Below are 17,841 nucleotides of genomic sequence, written 5' to 3'. Positions count from 1 at the left end.
AAACAGAAAAAAACATAGAGCAAAGGGATTTTATAGTTAGGCTTCATTAAAAGATCTTAGCTTACATTTAAAAACCCTAGAAATTCAATGAGAAAAAAATGTAAGTAATCTTATAGTTAGGTGTAGACATGAGTTAAAAACGAACGCTGAAAAACAGGAAAAAAACCACTGAAATTAGCCAGTTATAATTAACTGAGTTAACTATAACTTGCATCCCTGCCATGCACTGCCTATGACTTCACATATTACATTACTCATGACATGTTACATGACAACATTGATGACATCACTGATGACATCCCAAAATGCAATCATTGATGATGTCATTGATGACATCATCCAATGAATGTAACATTTTGCTATATGCTTTTCATATTGGAAGGTATCAGCGAGCTACAACTATGCCCAATTTTCTCCCACCGCTGTAGCAATAATGTGTGTAATCTTTTGCACACTATAGTGCTTAAAGCACATCTGTGAAAGCACTCCCATTAAGTAAAGATTATGCTCTATTTTTATTGGTATTTTGGTGCATAAGAAACATAATGTTTTGTGAGCATCTCTTTTATATATCAGTCAGGCATCATCAGCTCCATGTCTGTTCCCATAGCTATGAGGAAAGAAATATCTTGGCAGCTGTACCCTTACTTGTGTCCTATGACTGAATCAAACCTGAATTTTTGAACTTGACTTACTAAACGTTTTTGTGAACCGTCACATCATACATCCAAATTAGGGATTCCTCATTCATTAATATCCAGAAGTAAAACTTGCTTACACATGGACAAGCTTTCTGAATTAGGGCCCTAAATAAACATGCCTTAATCCTGGAACTCCAGCCGGTAGAAAATCGCTCAGTCTCAGTTGGTAGATGCTGCTCCTCTCAGACAGAGCATGATGCTTTATAGCAAAAATACCTTGCAAAGAGTCAGCCTAATCCACTTAATACCACACTGTCAATGCAGAACTATTTATTAAGCTGATTGAAATAGGCGCTGTAGGTAAGGGAGTAATAACAATTGTCACCTCCCTTTTATATGTACTGCTTCATACCACAGTAAGTGCAATAAATAACAGCTGTTATTATTTCCAAATTTAAAAATATTCAATTTTTCAAACTTGGAAGGATGAAAGGCTGAATTTTCCTTGGTGGGATTTGAACTCAGTGGCAGTGGTAGAAGGATATTAGCCAGTCCAACAGGGGTAATTTCTGATCTACTAAACACTGAACAATACTTTGTAGAACTCATTTTTGAACGTGAATGGATTCTGGATTTATGTACGGTGTTACTGCTCCCTTACATTCAATTAATCCATTCAGGAATTGGGACTGGAAAAAGAGTAACTTGAAAAGTTGACTGCACTCTGTGGCCTATGGAGTGCATAGACCATGCATTCTCAGAGTGAAGTATAGTGATAATAATTTTATTATGTAGGCATTCTTCCTGGTCCAGGCACACCTTTCCCTAAACAAGCATTTGCAATGCATTCGGTCTCGCCTTTGGGACCTTATATGTATTTAGCTATGCAGCACATTAGCCTGGGTGCTGAAACATCTGCTGATTTTTAACATGGAGGGAAAGTAAGCACCAAACTATGTGACACATATGGGAATACATGGAGAGAAATATTGCCTTTCAGCTGGAAATGGTATAGTCCAAAGCTCTTTTTTAAATATAAAAGCAGGGCCTTCGGTGGTCATATCACTGAAAATACAAGATTTGAAAAAAATACTATTGTCTATGGGTGCTCATGGAAGACAATTTCTATGGACTGGAATCTAGAGAAAGTGATTCTGGTATTTTACTAACATCTGCTAGTCGTTTTCTATCAAGAAAGTTAAATAGAGGCAGTTGCCAGAAAAAATTAAAAAAGAAAGTCCCTCAGCAGAAAGCAATTCTGGTATTTTACTGACGTCTGCTGGTCATTTTCTATCAAGGTAGTTGAACAGAAAAGAAAGTCCCTAAGCGGAAGCAGACAAGTCCTAGAGCTGATCTCCAGAGCCCACAAAGTAAATACACATATAAGTATATACTGAAGTATATACTAAAGTATATATACTAAAGTATATACTAAAGTGTATACAAGAGGTCTCGAATGCTTGACCTAAAAATTAGCAACTTGAGAAAATAAAAAAATGGATGCTATGCCGTATTGGGCTAGACTACAATGAAGGACAAGATTGTCTAAACAAATAAATTCCCTCCTTTATAGTTGCCAACAAATGTGAAAAATGTTTGATCAATGAATTATCACACATTTATCACATTCGACTGATTTAGAGGATTGTGGTACTTTTACATAAACAAAATTGCAAATCCACATTATAGCCTAAAGAAACAAGCATTTTCATCACCAATGCTTTCCTGGTATGTATGGCATTTATGCACATTGTGCCTTATTGATGCGTGCAAGCATCTAAATACATGGTATAGCAATATATTTTGTGTGTATAACATGATTACTGCATCAGCACTATTATGCCTCTAAGGTATGGTACATGAATAGCATACGCAAAATATCACATGACAGAAATATTGTGTTCTAAATATAGTTTACAAACATATTGCACAACTGGAATTCTTATTAGAATATCTACACTCAATCGGATGAAATGTTTACAAGCGAAATTTAGGGCATAATATTTCTGTCAGACGGTATTTTTACTAAGAATATTTTGACATACAACTACATCAAAATGAGCGCCACCATAGTATGATTGCAAAGCATATGGGACTTTTTAGGGCCACTGGAGTATATGTCGGTAATCTTTGAAAATGAAGCAAACATGTTCATTTCCAGTAGAACTGCCATTCTTGTTGTGGTAGCAAACCTTTCCAAGCATGAATGATAAAACAATACACACGCATGATGCTATAAAAAGCTTTTTAAAATCCTAATATAAGTGGGGGGGAAATGGGGTAGATTTATGAAGGAGAAACCCAGACTTACTAGAATCTGATGTCTGAAAAAGCCCTTAACTTACTCCTCCTTTTACAATTTTCATTTTAGAAAGAGTTTTGGCCTATTTCAAATGTCATGATCTTATGCAAATGCATATCTTACGCTTGTTTGCTATTGCATATAATAAAACGAAGTGACCTGACTGTATTTTGGTGACTTTTTTTATCACTTAGGATATGTAACTGTATTTTGTTTATGTATCTGTCCTTTGCTTTTATGGTTAATTATTTTGAATTGAATTGAACATTGAAAAAAACGCACTAATACACAGAACAAAGCAATACAAATATCAATATCACGAGGCATGTAGGGATGATTTGACAGCCCGTGCCACCACCTAGGACCACGCTCAAGCCCAATACACTTGCCACATCAACGTTTTCAAGAAGACCGGCTAATCATCCCAAGGCTCTGTATGCGCCAGCACACACAATAGCAGTCATGCATGAACATCTAGCCCAAAACATCAATGTTCACATATGACTATTCCCAAAAAACATAAAAATGTAACTCCGAGCCTGAGAAACACATGCATGCATATGACAGCCAATGACTGACACACGCCCAAACAATGCAAGTGTGACTATCTGAGACATGTGTAGATTGAACGAGCGTGAATGTGCCGAATATGCACCTCATGCATGTGCATGACATACTTCACAAAACTTTATCGAAACGGCTTTGCCAGGTATAAATGAGGCATAACAGTTAGCTTGGTCTGTCATGGTGAATTACTTCAAATGTGCATAGCCACAATTCCCGAGAGGTGCAGGGTGACAGTAATGTTATGTGATGGGAGGTGATAGTTGGTGTTGTTTGCATACTGGGACACCTCTGAAGCTCTTACCTTTAAGGAAATTTACAAAAGCTTCGCAACACATATCTGATCATCTTATCCAGTCCTACGTTAAAGTGCGGTTGACCATATGTGAAAGAATTGCAATCAAGCCCGTTTTCACGGGGTGAGTGGGGAAAAAGAAGGGGTGATGTGGAAAATAATTTGAGGTGAGAGAAAAACGTTGACTCGTTTTATCTTTTGCAATTTCAAGATTTTCATTTGCAACACTGGTGTAGCCTATGCATGGCATATGCTATGTTTCTTTTTGAATTGTATACTTGTTCTTTCCCTACATTTCAAATGTAAGACATTCTTAAGTTACATTTCATTACCGTTCCTGGTTTGCTGAATTACAGGATGATTAATTACTAAAGAATACCTGTAAATGTAACATGATTATCATAAGTTACACCACTTGTTAAATCGGGTCTTCCTATGTATTACAGGTGAATGTGGCTGCTCAGATACCATGGTATGAGAAGCTGGCAGAGCTGAAGATGCCCTGGGAGTGGAAGACAGGCCCTGGTTCTCATATGCTGGCTATTGAAAACCTGAATGTTAAAGTCAGTAGTGGGCAGATGCTGGCTGTCATAGGAAGTTCAGGTGAGAGCTCACAAAACATCCTCTTGTATCTAAGCAAGTGCTAAGAGACAGAAAATGGCATCTGCCAAGGAAGCAATGCAGCTTGTTTTAGGGCCTTGGTTTTAGGGCATGAGCCACTAGGGAAATTCAGATTGTGTATTTGGTGCAATGTAAAAGTGACCATAAAAGATTATTTTAATGGGAATAGTAACTTTTAATAACAAGGTCATTAAGCATTGATGAAGAAATGCACAGCTCTTTTTAGGTCGAGCCTAGCGGCAGCGCACATGCCCTACTCGCTCTGCGAGGCATGCAGTAGTTAAGTATGCTGTGTAAGCCTCGCCCACTCTCCGCCCATACTTTTCATTGGCTGGTGTCATTTCCTTGGTAAATGCTGGCTTCCGATTCATTATGAGGCTTGTTAGTCCCTCCTTGTTACCGCCCTGTCTCCATTTGGTACCACCCATGAGGACTCGATCTTTTACTGTGTCCTAACTCGGGAGCTTTCATTACCAGTTCAGAAAACTATTTACTTCATTAAGGGACACAACACGCATGGGGTGCCCGCTTCGGTAATGGCGGCCACTTCCTAACCTAATTTGCATTTCATTTCTAGTTTTTTCAGGGACACGGCGCTCACTTTAATATTATATTTTTTTTATTTAATACCGAGCGCGGTGCCCGCTTCAGGGAGACTGCGCTCGGTTTATTTTATTATTTTTCTTGTTTATTTTCTAGTGGACCCTCATAATTTAACTCGGAACTGGCCAGGGTTTTTCCCACTCTGGAGTTATCAGCACAAACGGTTTCAGTAAATATCTGCTGCGCCCCTCGTAATGAGAACCGTAGTTCAATAGTCACATCCCATTTATTGTTCAAATCTGTTTTGCTCCCATCTTCAGTATTTTTACTAACTTACAGGTTATAACTGATGGACCTGCATTTTGTAGGAAAGGCAGATTTAACCTCATATACAAATTCTGGGTTGGCGAGTAAGGCAAAGGAACTGTGAGCTAAATATCATCTTTAAGGTAAGGGTACAACGTGGTGTGGTTTGAACAAGTCACTGGTCTCTGTGTACTGGTAGAGGTTCTGCAGCTCACGCATGTTTCAAAATATTGAAATGTGTTAACTCCTCCCGACCACACAATTTTCAAAAAACGATTGGTAGTTTTGCATGGAAATGGAAGTAAGTTTATTGATATACATTTTGTCATTCCAGTGTAAGTGGGGCTAGTAGACTCGCAATACTAGTACTCAGTTAACTGACCTCCTGCAGACAGAGAATTAGAGCTTTTGAAGACAGCCACCTAAGCTCCTGCAGGAACCAAACTGTACACCTGCAGGTCCCCAAATGAGCTCATCCAGCCAGTCAACTGAGATCCTGTAGGTAGCTAACGAAGGTCCTGTGGGTACTCAACTGCGCTCCTGCAGGCACCCAACTGAGCTGCTGCAGGAAGGCACCAAATCAAGAGGAAACAAACAACCCACTGAGCTGTCTCCTACCCAGGTGAGCTCATGCAGATGTCCCCTAAGCCCCACAAGCATCTCAATGAGCTACTGTCAGGCCATCAATGAACTCCCGGCGGCACCCCACTGAGATCCAGCAGGCTGCTGCATGGACAGGTCTATGTGGCATACAGAAGCATGCTTTCTCCATCCTTGCACCGTTTCATGTTTCGTTCCTCACGCCCCTCTCCACTTCTATATTTCTCTCTACCGCTCTTCTTCATTATCTTTTATCCCATCTATGTTAATTGTATCCATTTTTGTTTTCTGTAATTTAATCTTTCTACATCCCCAACTTTCATTCGCTTCCATCTTCCTACACGGCATTTCCCCCACTCACTCTTAGGTTTTATTTCTCCATCTCTGCTTCTCCCTTACTCTCTACCTCTTTTCGTTTATTACCTTTTCTCTCGATCCCTCCTTATTCTTTGTCCCCTTTAAATGTCTTTTTCTCTTTCTCATCTCTGCTTTTGTCACTAATTCCTCTAATTGCCCTTTTAAATTCCCACCTGACAAAGGTAAACCCCGGCGTTTTGACCTCTACAAAAGATCTCAGATTACAATTTTTTCTGGAGAGGGCCTAGTGTATTTCTGTACAATGGATCACACCTTCAATCCCACTACAACCACACTGCTACAACTGTTCAGCTGTGGCTTAGCTAATATCTAAACCTGCTAGTGTGTATCTTGGAGTCTACTAAAAGGGCATACAGAAAATGACTAAATTGAAACATGGCAGCTACTGTGCAAGTCACTATACTTATTTTCAAAGTGGACACTTTTGAAACTTTCAATTATTCACCCCCCTAAGTGACCATCTTGTTTTGTGATCCAATTAATAACTTACACAATGGGGCATTCTGATTTGGCACTGACCTCTCAAAATCAATAACTACCAAGTTTTTTTACCTTTTTTTAATGGTTAGATAAGATAGGTAAACCGTAATCTTTTTCCAAGGTACAGACATATCTGTATAAAACCCTGCACTAAACCGCACTGCTCGAAGACACTTTAGTTGTCTCTGTGCCAGCCGTTCCAATAGAGTTACTTTATTACTGGAATTTTAAAGTCATATCACCCAAGGGGGTGTATCTAACAGTGTTAGCGATTGTACTCACCGAGCCTGCTCACTACATTCTAAAGGACATAAGCCTGTACAAAGTGGTCTTGAGTCGTTACCAGGAACATGCAACCCCCCGAACAACAGCTGGTTAAAGCTATCATTATAGATTTGCAACTTCTCTCTGCTTACATTGACTACCATAGTAACAAGCATTTGCAATGTAATAGGTCTCGCAATTGCGAGATTTTGAGATATTGGCATTGTAAACGACAATGCCTTTTATTTATGTGTTGAAAAAACCTGCAATGGTAAAAGGCATTGTCATTTACAATACCAATAGGTCAAAGTTTCTAAAATGCGAGACCTATTGCATTGCAAATGCTTGTTTTATATGGCACCTTCATGGGGTGAGTGTAATCTAGAAACACTCGCAATAAGAAAATAATGTAGGTTGCCTCAAAAGACACAAACATTCACACAGCTAAATGTACAAAAGTGATGTCTGCAAAATGGGTGTTTTGGTAATGGTGAAGTCTGTTAAGTTTTTGTTTTTCACATAGAGGTTTTGGCTGTTGAAACTCTGGGGGGTGGGGGGGGGGGTAATCAGCACAGAAACACAGATTCTAGCACGTTATTCATCAAAGACGTAAAATCCCCATTATTTTCCCGTGCCTAGAATTACCAGGCAGGGAAATAAAGGCCCACTTCTAATTGTCTTCCTAACTGAAGGGATACAGACCTTGGCACACATGATTAACCATTCTTTAGCGATGTTACGTGTATGTTTTACTTGTTTTTTCTGAAAGGCAAATTACAGATATTTAAAAGTTTCCAAATCATGCTAGTGTCGGACAATTCAGACATCTCCTATTACAGTGTTTATTAACTGGAATAATCCTACGTTCTAGTCGAAAGAAAACATATGTAAATAAGTCACGCCTAACACTTAACCAAGTGACCAAAATGAATAGTTCATCTTTGCTTTCAGGAACGACGTGGGACTAACCAGTTGACTTTTTTGCCTTTCCCGGCCCAACAACTCGCCGGACCCGCTGCGCGGGTCCCGCAGCGTCCAGTGAACACCGTAAGAGCGCCTGGACGGGGTTGCCTTCACCGGGGTGAGCGCATCTGTACAGGGCTGCGAGCAGCAGGGGACTCCATTGCCCAGGAGTCCCTGCGAGCCCCATTGCCTACACCTGGGCTGCTCTCCCTGCACGACACGCCCCCCTGCATAGCTGTGATTAAAAGCGGAATACCAAGCTCCCATCCCTGGGATTCATCTTTGCTTTCAGGAACGACGTGGGACTAACCAGTTGACTTTTTTGCCTTTCCCGGCCCAACAACTCGCCGGACCCGCTGCGCGGGTCCCGCAGCGTCCAGTGAACACCGTAAGAGCGCCTGGACGGGGTTGCCTTCACCGGGGTGAGCGCATCTGTACAGGGCTGCGAGCAGCAGGGGACTCCATTGCCCAGGAGTCCCTGCGAGCCCCATTGCCTACACCTGGGCTGCTCTCCCTGCACGACACGCCCCCCTGCATAGCTGTGATTAAAAGCGGAATACCAAGCTCCCATCCCTGGGATTCATCTTTGCTTTCAGGAACGACGTGGGACTAACCAGTTGACTTTTTTGCCTTTCCCGGCCCAACAACTCGCCGGACCCGCTGCGCGGGTCCCGCAGCGTCCAGTGAACACCGTAAGAGCGCCTGGACGGGGTTGCCTTCACCGGGGTGAGCGCATCTGTACAGGGCTGCGAGCAGCAGGGGACTCCATTGCCCAGGAGTCCCTGCGAGCCCCATTGCCTACACCTGGGCTGCTCTCCCTGCACGACACGCCCCCCTGCATAGCTGTGATTAAAAGCGGAATACCAAGCTCCCATCCCTGGGATTCATCTTTGCTTTCAGGAACGACGTGGGACTAACCAGTTGACTTTTTTGCCTTTCCCGGCCCAACAACTCGCCGGACCCGCTGCGCGGGTCCCGCAGCGTCCAGTGAACACCGTAAGAGCGCCTGGACGGGGTTGCCTTCACCGGGGTGAGCGCATCTGTACAGGGCTGCGAGCAGCAGGGGACTCCATTGCCCAGGAGTCCCTGCGAGCCCCATTGCCTACACCTGGGCTGCTCTCCCTGCACGACACGCCCCCCTCACCTACCTAATTTCCAAACTTAAGCAGCCACTCATCCGCAGCGCGGGAGCGCGCGGGAGCGCCCGGGGCTAAGCCCGGGCAAAGGGCGGGCCGTCTAAGGCCGTCCAAGGACGTACAGGGACGGGCCGGGCCCTTTCTCTTACTCTCGGGATTCGAGGACTCAAAGTATGTTTTAGTTATCAATGTGATAAGATGTTGAATGTAGTTATAATGTGTAATTGAAGTTTTAAACTTTTATCTAATTTATATTTTAAATTGTACACATTATTCCTTATTTTTAGTCTTATGATGTCCTCATCACTAAGAAAGGGTAGGCGGGTTACAGTAAAGTCAAGTAGTGTTAAAGCCACTGGAACCTTAGATGATTTTATCACCCGTGCCACGGGGATATTAGATAAGGAAATTGCTCTTACTGAAAAGCGTTTGTCTCTGGACTTAGTTACGGGGAAGCGTTCATCTTTGGGTCGGTTTGCATCTGTGGTCACTCCTGAAAAGAGCATAATAAACGACTTGGAAGCCAGCCCAGACTTAGCCGTTACTTCAGATAATCAAGAAATATCTATGGGCGATGTAGTGAACGGTCCAATAGAAGATTGTTCTGTATTGAGCAATATTGGGGATGGGATCCAACACCCTAATTTGACCCTGTCGGGCCCCATTTCCCTACAACCCAAAGTTTCGGCCTCTGTTCCAGAAGTCACAAAAACTAGTAAACGTAAAAGAGGGGGAGGTCATTTGAAGGGAAGGGTAATACGTATGGGAGACCCTGGTGATCTGACTCATTGCTGCCAAAACAACAACAATAAAGCTTTGTTAACACATATTGAGAAGCTGGTAAAAACTCTTGTTACCCCTTATTGAGAGAACACAAATAGTTAACCTAAAACTGGACCAATTAGAGCACTTAATATCAGTTAACACACATTCGCTGGAAATTTTGGCTAACAACAGCAAATTTCCACAGGCCCAGGGGAATTGTATTGAAATAAAGAAGGGGGCTCATAAAACCTCTATTCAAAAACCAAGTAATCCGCCCCAGCCTATTGCATCTGTTGATTCCCAGCGAACCCCTGTACGATCAGTCCCAACTAGACCTGCACTGGTGGCTGATGGGGACTCTCAGTCAATACCGATTATGGCTATAGCAGCAGCACCGAGCTCAATTACATCCAAGCCAGTAGCCTCATCTCAAGTTAAACAAACTCCACTGAGCGGCCCATTAGTTCTGGATGAAATGGCACCTCCAAGTAAACCAATATGTGTGAATATACCCCCCGAATCTGCACCTTTTATGGCCATCCTGACAGGTGTCCCGGTGGTCGCACCAAATAAACATGAATCAAATCAGGACCTATCAAATAAAGTCATATTCTGGCTCAACAACAATAGACCACTCCCCCCAGCCTCTAGTACAAAAATATTAAACGTACGAAGGGTCCCTTGGGTTGGCCCAAGCAAGAAGGATTTAGAGGGGGATTGTATCCTAATTAATTTTAGGGACAGGTGGGTCAAGGACTTAATTTGTAACAAAGCAAGGTTTGCTAGAATGGGGGATATTCAATGTATAGGTCTTGAATATTTTTATCCCAACTTGCATCATCTTCCCCCTAACCCTCGTTTTCCTGGGTCGAGAGTGCAGGGTAATAATTACTCTGGATGGACTCAGATTAATACTATATCTCGACCCCCTCAAAATCATCCTGGTTTGTGGTTCCAGGGTGATGGATCTTTTATGGGGCCAACAAGTTTCAAAAATTTTGGGCAAACCCCCTATGACCAATCAAGAAGGAGATTCCAGGGGGAGGAATACCTAGGGTGGATGCCAAATAACAATATTCCATTAAGAAACCGATTTGACCCACTGGTGGGAATGGAGGGTTTAGATTGACCATTAGACAAGAAAAAGGAAAGTATTTTATCTACCACAGATTTGGTCATGGGGGAAAACGGGGGGATAAGGCAGGAGGATAACCAGGTGGTGGACGCTTTCGACCACAATGCTCAACCTAATATGCGTTCGGATAGTCAAACTGTTAGCAACTTAGCCTGTGAGCTAAACCCACCAATTACTGGGCCTGACCTGGAAACTCCAATAAAGTCTGTGGACAATAGCCTAGGGGAACCTGGGCTGTGTCTAATCTCATGGAATATTGCAGGTCTTGCGGGTAGAATGGAGGATGAAGCTTGGCTGGAGCATGTGGGTGGTCAGGATATCCTGTGCTTTCAGGAGACATGGAGCAGAGTGGGTGGGGAAATTGATGGTTTTCAATCTTTTAATGTTTTGGCGGTCCCATCACTAGCTGGGAGGGCAAGGGGTGGGTTAATGACAGCTCTATCCATCAAACTAAAGAACCTGATAACCTCAAAAATAGTGGATACTCCTTGGTACCAGTTGCTCTTGTTGGAAAATTTGTTCCCAGAGCCCGTGTTGTTAATTAATTGGTACCATAATGTTTTTGATAGAAATGATGTATCTACAATCCAGAGTTTGGAGGAAGCAATATGTAAGGCTCGTAGTGATCGAGCTTTATTAGTAGTTATTTGGGTTGGTGATTTTAATTGTACACTGTGCAAATTTGGTGGCTGCAATGTCTGTGGTATCAATGATCTAAATGAACAGCCCTTGATGCATTTTAAACACACGCCCCAGGGGGACGCTTTAAATAATATCATTATTCTAAACGATTTATGTATGGTAGAGCCCTGGGCTGCCCCAAATATATCGCCAATACCAACCTTTCAGGGAACAAGAGGTGCAATGAGTACTATTGATTTTGTATTTGTGTCTAGTAACTTTCTTCATTATGTTAATAGGCTTGAGGTAATCGCAAGTGCCGTAAGCGATCATAATCCTTTAATGCTATCCTTGAGTGCCCCTGCTAGTAGAAAACATTTGGTTTGGGAGCAACCCATAACATATAATAAAAATCAGGGAGTTACCATGAAGTGGGGGAAAATAAATGCTGAAGGCCTTGAGGTAGAGATTCTGAATGTTTGTAAAACTGAGATCGAATCATGCCTGTCTCTGACGTCTGATCCAGACAAGGTCATTGGGAGTTTTGAAAAATTATGTGGGCACGTGGCTGAGCACCTTAGAAAACCAGTGGGGAAAAAGAATTTAAGGTGTTTTAAATGGTTTGACTCCGCATGCTCTGCCTCACATAAATCCTTAAAAGCTGCCCTTACACAAAAACCAAGAAATAAGGAACTGATAAGATCGACCAGAAGGGCTTATAAAGAGGCCATAACAAAGAGGAAGCAGGAATTGAAAAATCGAGCCTGGGACGATCTAGAGAAGGCCTCTGAGCTAAAAGATAGTAGGCTCTTCTGGGAAGTAGTAAATCGTCCCTTGTTTAAAAATGACACCAAAGAAAGTATACTGACGCAGATTACTGGTGAATCTTGGGAAGTTCACTTTGGTAAAATCTTTAATCCCAAAGCATTATTACTTTCGGATTTGTTGGATGATGTAGGGGATTTGGTGGTACCATCTTCAGCTTTGCTTCTTAGCTCTTCACTTACACTGGAAGAGGTTGAAGTAGCTTTGAGGAAGGGCATATCATTAAAAGCCCCGGGCCCTGATGCCGTCCCTTTAGACTTTTTTAAACATAATATTGAAGCTTGGGCACCTTTATTACTGAATGTTTTTAGGGCTGTTGTTCTTGGTCGCATCCCTGTATCGTGGAAGGTGGCAGTGGTGGTGCCGATTTTCAAGAAGGGCGATAGGTGTGACCCCCGATGCTATCGCCCTATATCCTTGATCGATGCATCATGTAAATTATTGGGGAGGGTTATTTTGGCCAGATTAGAAACATGGGCTGACTCTGTTGGTCTAATTGTGAACTCCCAGTATGGATTCAGAAGTGGGAAGGGGACAGTTGAGCAGTGCCTGAATTTGGCGCTAATTATTGGCAAGTACATGAAGGCAAGGAGTTCTGCAATTTACCTTGCCTTCATGGACTTGTCAAGCGCCTTTGACACTGTTTGTAGAAGCAGGCTGTGGCAGATGATGGACGATATGGGCTTCGAAGAACCCCTGGTGACACTTCTCCGCAGACTACACGCAGCAACGTCCGTGGCTATAAGATTCGGACCTGGGGGAGAAACAACTAAACTTATTCCCTCAACTGAGGGGGTGCGTCAAGGTTGCATTTTGGCGCCTTTCTTGTTCCTAGTATACACAAATGGACTAGAGAAGTACTTGTTGGACCACTGTTGTGATTTTCCTAAGGTAAACGGTAGGAGTATTCCTATACTCTCATATGCAGACGATACTGTTTTAATGACCCTCACTGGAAACAGTTTGCAGTTGTGCCTAGATGCCTTTAACACCTTCATGCTGGATCTTGACCTGAAGGTAAATTTTGGAAAATCTTTTGCAATGGTCTGTGGTCCAAAAGGAACAAAACCTAGAAAATTTGTGGTGAATCACTCTACTATTGAAAGGGTGGAGAATTTTAATTACCTTGGAAATCTTTTCAATAGCAAACTAAGTTGGGCTCCTTTAATGAAGGCTCGAGCCCAGAGTGCTACCCGCTCCATAGAAGGTCTTTTTCGCTTCTGTGGTAAGTTGGGTCAAAAACCTGTTGCGCACCTTAAAACTCTTTATATATCTAAATGTTTATCTGTGGCTACCTACGGGGCAGGAGTATGGGGGACCGAAAACCCCTCAGTGGTACAAGTGATGGAAAATAAATTCCTAAAACGGGTATTACTGATCCCATCGGGTTCATCGAATAGCTTCTGTCATAATGAAATGGGAATGACCAAAGTGACTGACATCATTCGTCTGTCACCCCTATTATTATGGGGCAAAATATGGTTATCTGACGATTTGCAGCTCTCGAGAGAAATTCTCTCAGACTGCTTGAGCCTGGATAATGCAAACAAGATCCCCTGGTTGTCATACGTCAGGGACATGTTGAATAAGATAGGTTTGGGTCATGTTTATGAAAATCCTGCAAATATCCAGGGAAACATAAAAACCCAAATTAAGTCAAATTACTGGAAGTTTTTAGGCTCACCTTGTCTGGGAGGCCCTATTGGCTATGTACCTAAGTTACAGCATCAATCTTATTTAACTTTTACAACTAATGTCCAATGGCGGTTTTATCTCACGAGGTTTAGGCTAAATACCCTTCATTTTCTTTTTGCCTTTCCTAAACAAGGGGGTTGGTGTGAGCAGCTACCCCCTTGTCCCTGTAATGACAGAGTTAGCCAAAGTACTATACATGTTGTCCTGTTTTGCTCCTTATATCAAGATCCTAGGATTAGATTTATTAAACCTGTCCTGAAGGGGCGGCAACCATGCACTTATAAAGAAGGCTATGATTATTTGCTGTCATTATCTTCTGTTGATACTTGCTGTGCCATGTTAAATTTTATAAGAGTTTCACTTCAGATTAGGAAACGCTATGGATAAATTAGCTGTAGAACTGTGCTTTGCCATTGGATTTGTATTTATGCTGTATGATGGATTTTTTGAATTGTCATTTTTGTTTTATGGATGGATCACCTTATTTGTGTATTATGTTTTTTTTAACTTTGTGCTTTTATGATTCATTGTATGAATCGAATAAAGATTTTTGAACCGAACCGAATAGTTCTGCCATAATTCAACACACCACAGTACAACATCTTTTAAGAAAGATGCAGATCTGGCTTACCTGAGCAGTGATGTTTCCTTATAGAAGTTCACGCAGTGGGGATGAACACACAGCCTTATCTAGGAATAAACCCCAGCAAAAAAGACAGCTCTGAGAGACCATGGTGCATGCAAAACCAAAGCAAAATCGGAACCCCCAGACTATGGATCTCTAACCTTTTCTGTAGGGAGAGCTTGTCGTACAGCTTATACTTTCCCAAATAAAACTGTGCGTTTGTTGGAAAACATAACCATCAGTACTGTGCTAGATTGATTCCACGCACGCCGTACGGATATGTTGGCTGAAGTGTTGCTAGCTCACAGTGCACCTACTGTACCCCTAACCTTACAGGGTGACAAATGGTGTGCAACCTCAGAATATGACAACCTTGACTCCCCAAGGAAATCATACTAACAGATCTAGAACCGTTTTGCTTACTTACTTATGCATACCCAAAGAGATACACAAGAAATACACTTTATTGCATTTCAATATTTTTTTGAAGCATTGTGATTCTTGAGTAAGATACTTGTGTTACAATAATCAATAGAAGGAAACAGAATAATGTGATTAGCATTACGAGAATGGTGGAAAAGATGAACAAACATTTTGCTTATTACAGAGAATATATGTTTGCATACAAGTACTGTAATATGTTGCACTCCTACCTAGTGCATCCTAACCTAGCGTGCCTAGGGTGAGTGAATCTTCCAAATCCCTTTAGGGTGATCTAACTCCCCATTACCTGTGGGTCAAGTGTCACCAAGCCGCCTGTCATGGTGTAGAGCTGGACAACATCCCTCGCATGAGGTAAACAGGAGTCAGCTGGGCTGGAATTCCAGCATAGATCGACCTCTCAGTGCCAGACAAATGCTCCTCTGCCTAAACAAAGGCTTGAGGTCATATATATATTATCTTCCATATTGCCACGCTGAAGCCCCATCCAGGCCGCTATTGTTTATTCTATTGTGATAGCTCTGTCGCCAAGTGGCCAAAACAAATAACAACATCTTGTGTGATGAACTTAGCCCTTGTTCAGAATGTTCAAGGTGTTCTGACAGAGTGACTACGAAGTGGTAGTGTAAGCAAAACTGAGTTTGAAGAATATTATCCTGTATGTGCACACAAATGAGTGTGTGTCAAATGTCATTGTATTTAGGGCGAGAAGGCAATTTAACCCTTTGAGTGCGCCCGTCGGCCAACGGCTGTCACGAGCACTACCTCGGTAGTGCTGCGCATGTCCATTGGCCGACGCGGCCCCGCCCACTCAATGGAACGCCCCGCACTGCGGCAGAATTTCCGCCGCGGTTAAGGCGTTAAGAACGTGAGCATCTAAAATTGCGTTTCTTAACCGGGCCTAGTGTACTCACATGATAAGCTACTTCTCCTCAAGAAAAGTCCTTCTGAGGTACTAGTAAATTTTATCGTTGTAAAATAGTGACCGCATATGTTAACATTACACTATGACCAACATAAGCATGATTATTATCAGTGATTGCCCAAGTATTTCAGGTGAGGTTACCAGCAGAAATGCCAGGAAAAAACGTATCAATATGAAATGCCTCTAGCTGACTAATAACAGCCAGAGCATCATGTGCCATCTGGCACAAAGGGCATAAAACGCCCCAGCCCAGCTTGAATTATCATTCCACTATCAACTTTATATGTGTTTTGGAACTGCAAAACTTTTGTTTCCTTCAGTCCCTAAAAACACATTTTTAACAAATCCACTTTCCATTTTGGGCAAACAAACTACATTTTCTAGAAGAAAAACCTTTTCAGAAACAAAGATAATTTTTGCCTTCAAATTATAAGTTTTCATTTTTAGGAACTACACAGTCCCCAAACAACAGCTTAGCATGTTCATCAAACACTCACATGTACCAATGCCTCCCATAGACAGTTTCTGCTTCAAATGCCCAGGTTTTACAGTCATAGGCCATGGATGCTCACCATAGTACCACTGTTGCCTGTAATATACCAATTATGCCCACCATTATGCTAGGGCTACCATTGAGCCAAGGCTGGACACCATAATGGCCAGGATGTAAACCGTATATCAATCATGGCCATTATTATGCGAGGGGTGGACACCATTATGTACAGAATGGCTAAAAGGTGGCCAGTAATGCTTTTAATGTGTCAATGGTGGCTGCCAGTATGACACAACTAGATCATGAATGCCCAAAATATGTTGAGGATGGCCATTATTATGCCATTGCCACTGTGATGCAATAAGCAAGCACAATTGTGCCAGAGATGACCCCCCTTATGAATGAGTTAGTGTATAATTTTGGGGGTCCTTGACACCAGGCACAGCCTCCAGAGAGTAACTGTTTATTACGGAGGTACACAATGTCACAAACACATTAATATGCACACATGCATACATGCACACAGACAAATGCACATGAGGCTCTTAGTTGTTACAGCTCTAGATGCCTACCCTGCTTGTCTCAACTCTTGGGTTGATCATGGATCCAACCAAAACATTTTCACTCTGGCTCATGCAGTCTCATGCTTCATTGGGTCAGCACTGGTTACTGCTCATGCTACTGCTGACATTCATCTTTCATGGCCCACTGTTCACACACACATGGTGCGACTGATAGAGCAGGGACTACAACATAGTCACTCTCCTTGTGACTTAGTTAGATAGAGAGTGGAGACAGATGGTCATGCTGCAGACCCCACAGGCTGACACAATATGTGTTATTAAGTGGCCTGCTATTGGTTTGACTGACTGTCACTGTAAGGTTCTTGAGCTAAGCAGTGCAGCCTTCTTTAATATGCACAGAACCTCTGAAAGAGGTTCTGGGCTTAGCTTCTCCTCTAAGAGCTACTTTGAGGATGCTGGTGAGCTGCTAGTAGCTCCTGAGCTACTCGCTTGAGACTTCTGACCCAGAGGCTGCCACGAGATGCCTCAAATTACAAAGACCTGAGAGGCCTTAGATACAGCTACACTAGGTTTGAGCTACGAAAGACCATAGCGCACAAAAACTCAGATAGTCAAAGGCACAGAGAATTAGCTTTGGGCAATAGTGGATGCTGGATGACCTCAGCAGAGAGGGGGAAACGCGAGCTAGTACATACAATC

At 42.4% G+C, this 17,841-nt stretch overlaps 1 protein-coding gene across 1 annotated transcript in view; it reads left to right on the top strand.

Annotated features, from left to right (window-relative positions):
• ABCG8 (ATP binding cassette subfamily G member 8) overlaps nucleotides 1-17,841 on the top strand; it is a 246,531-nt gene that overhangs the window by 110,738 nt on the left and 117,952 nt on the right. The window contains exon 3 of the mRNA XM_085612782.1: nucleotides 4,249-4,405. Coding sequence (XP_085468908.1) covers nucleotides 4,249-4,405 — 157 coding nt within the window. The remainder of the gene's footprint in view (nucleotides 1-4,248; nucleotides 4,406-17,841) is intronic.

This window comes from Triturus cristatus, chromosome 6 (assembly GCF_964204655.1).
Source record: "Triturus cristatus chromosome 6, aTriCri1.1, whole genome shotgun sequence".
In the NCBI taxonomy this organism is placed as follows: Eukaryota; Metazoa; Chordata; class Amphibia; order Caudata; family Salamandridae; genus Triturus; species Triturus cristatus.
This window is presented reverse-complemented; position numbering and strand designations above follow the sequence as displayed.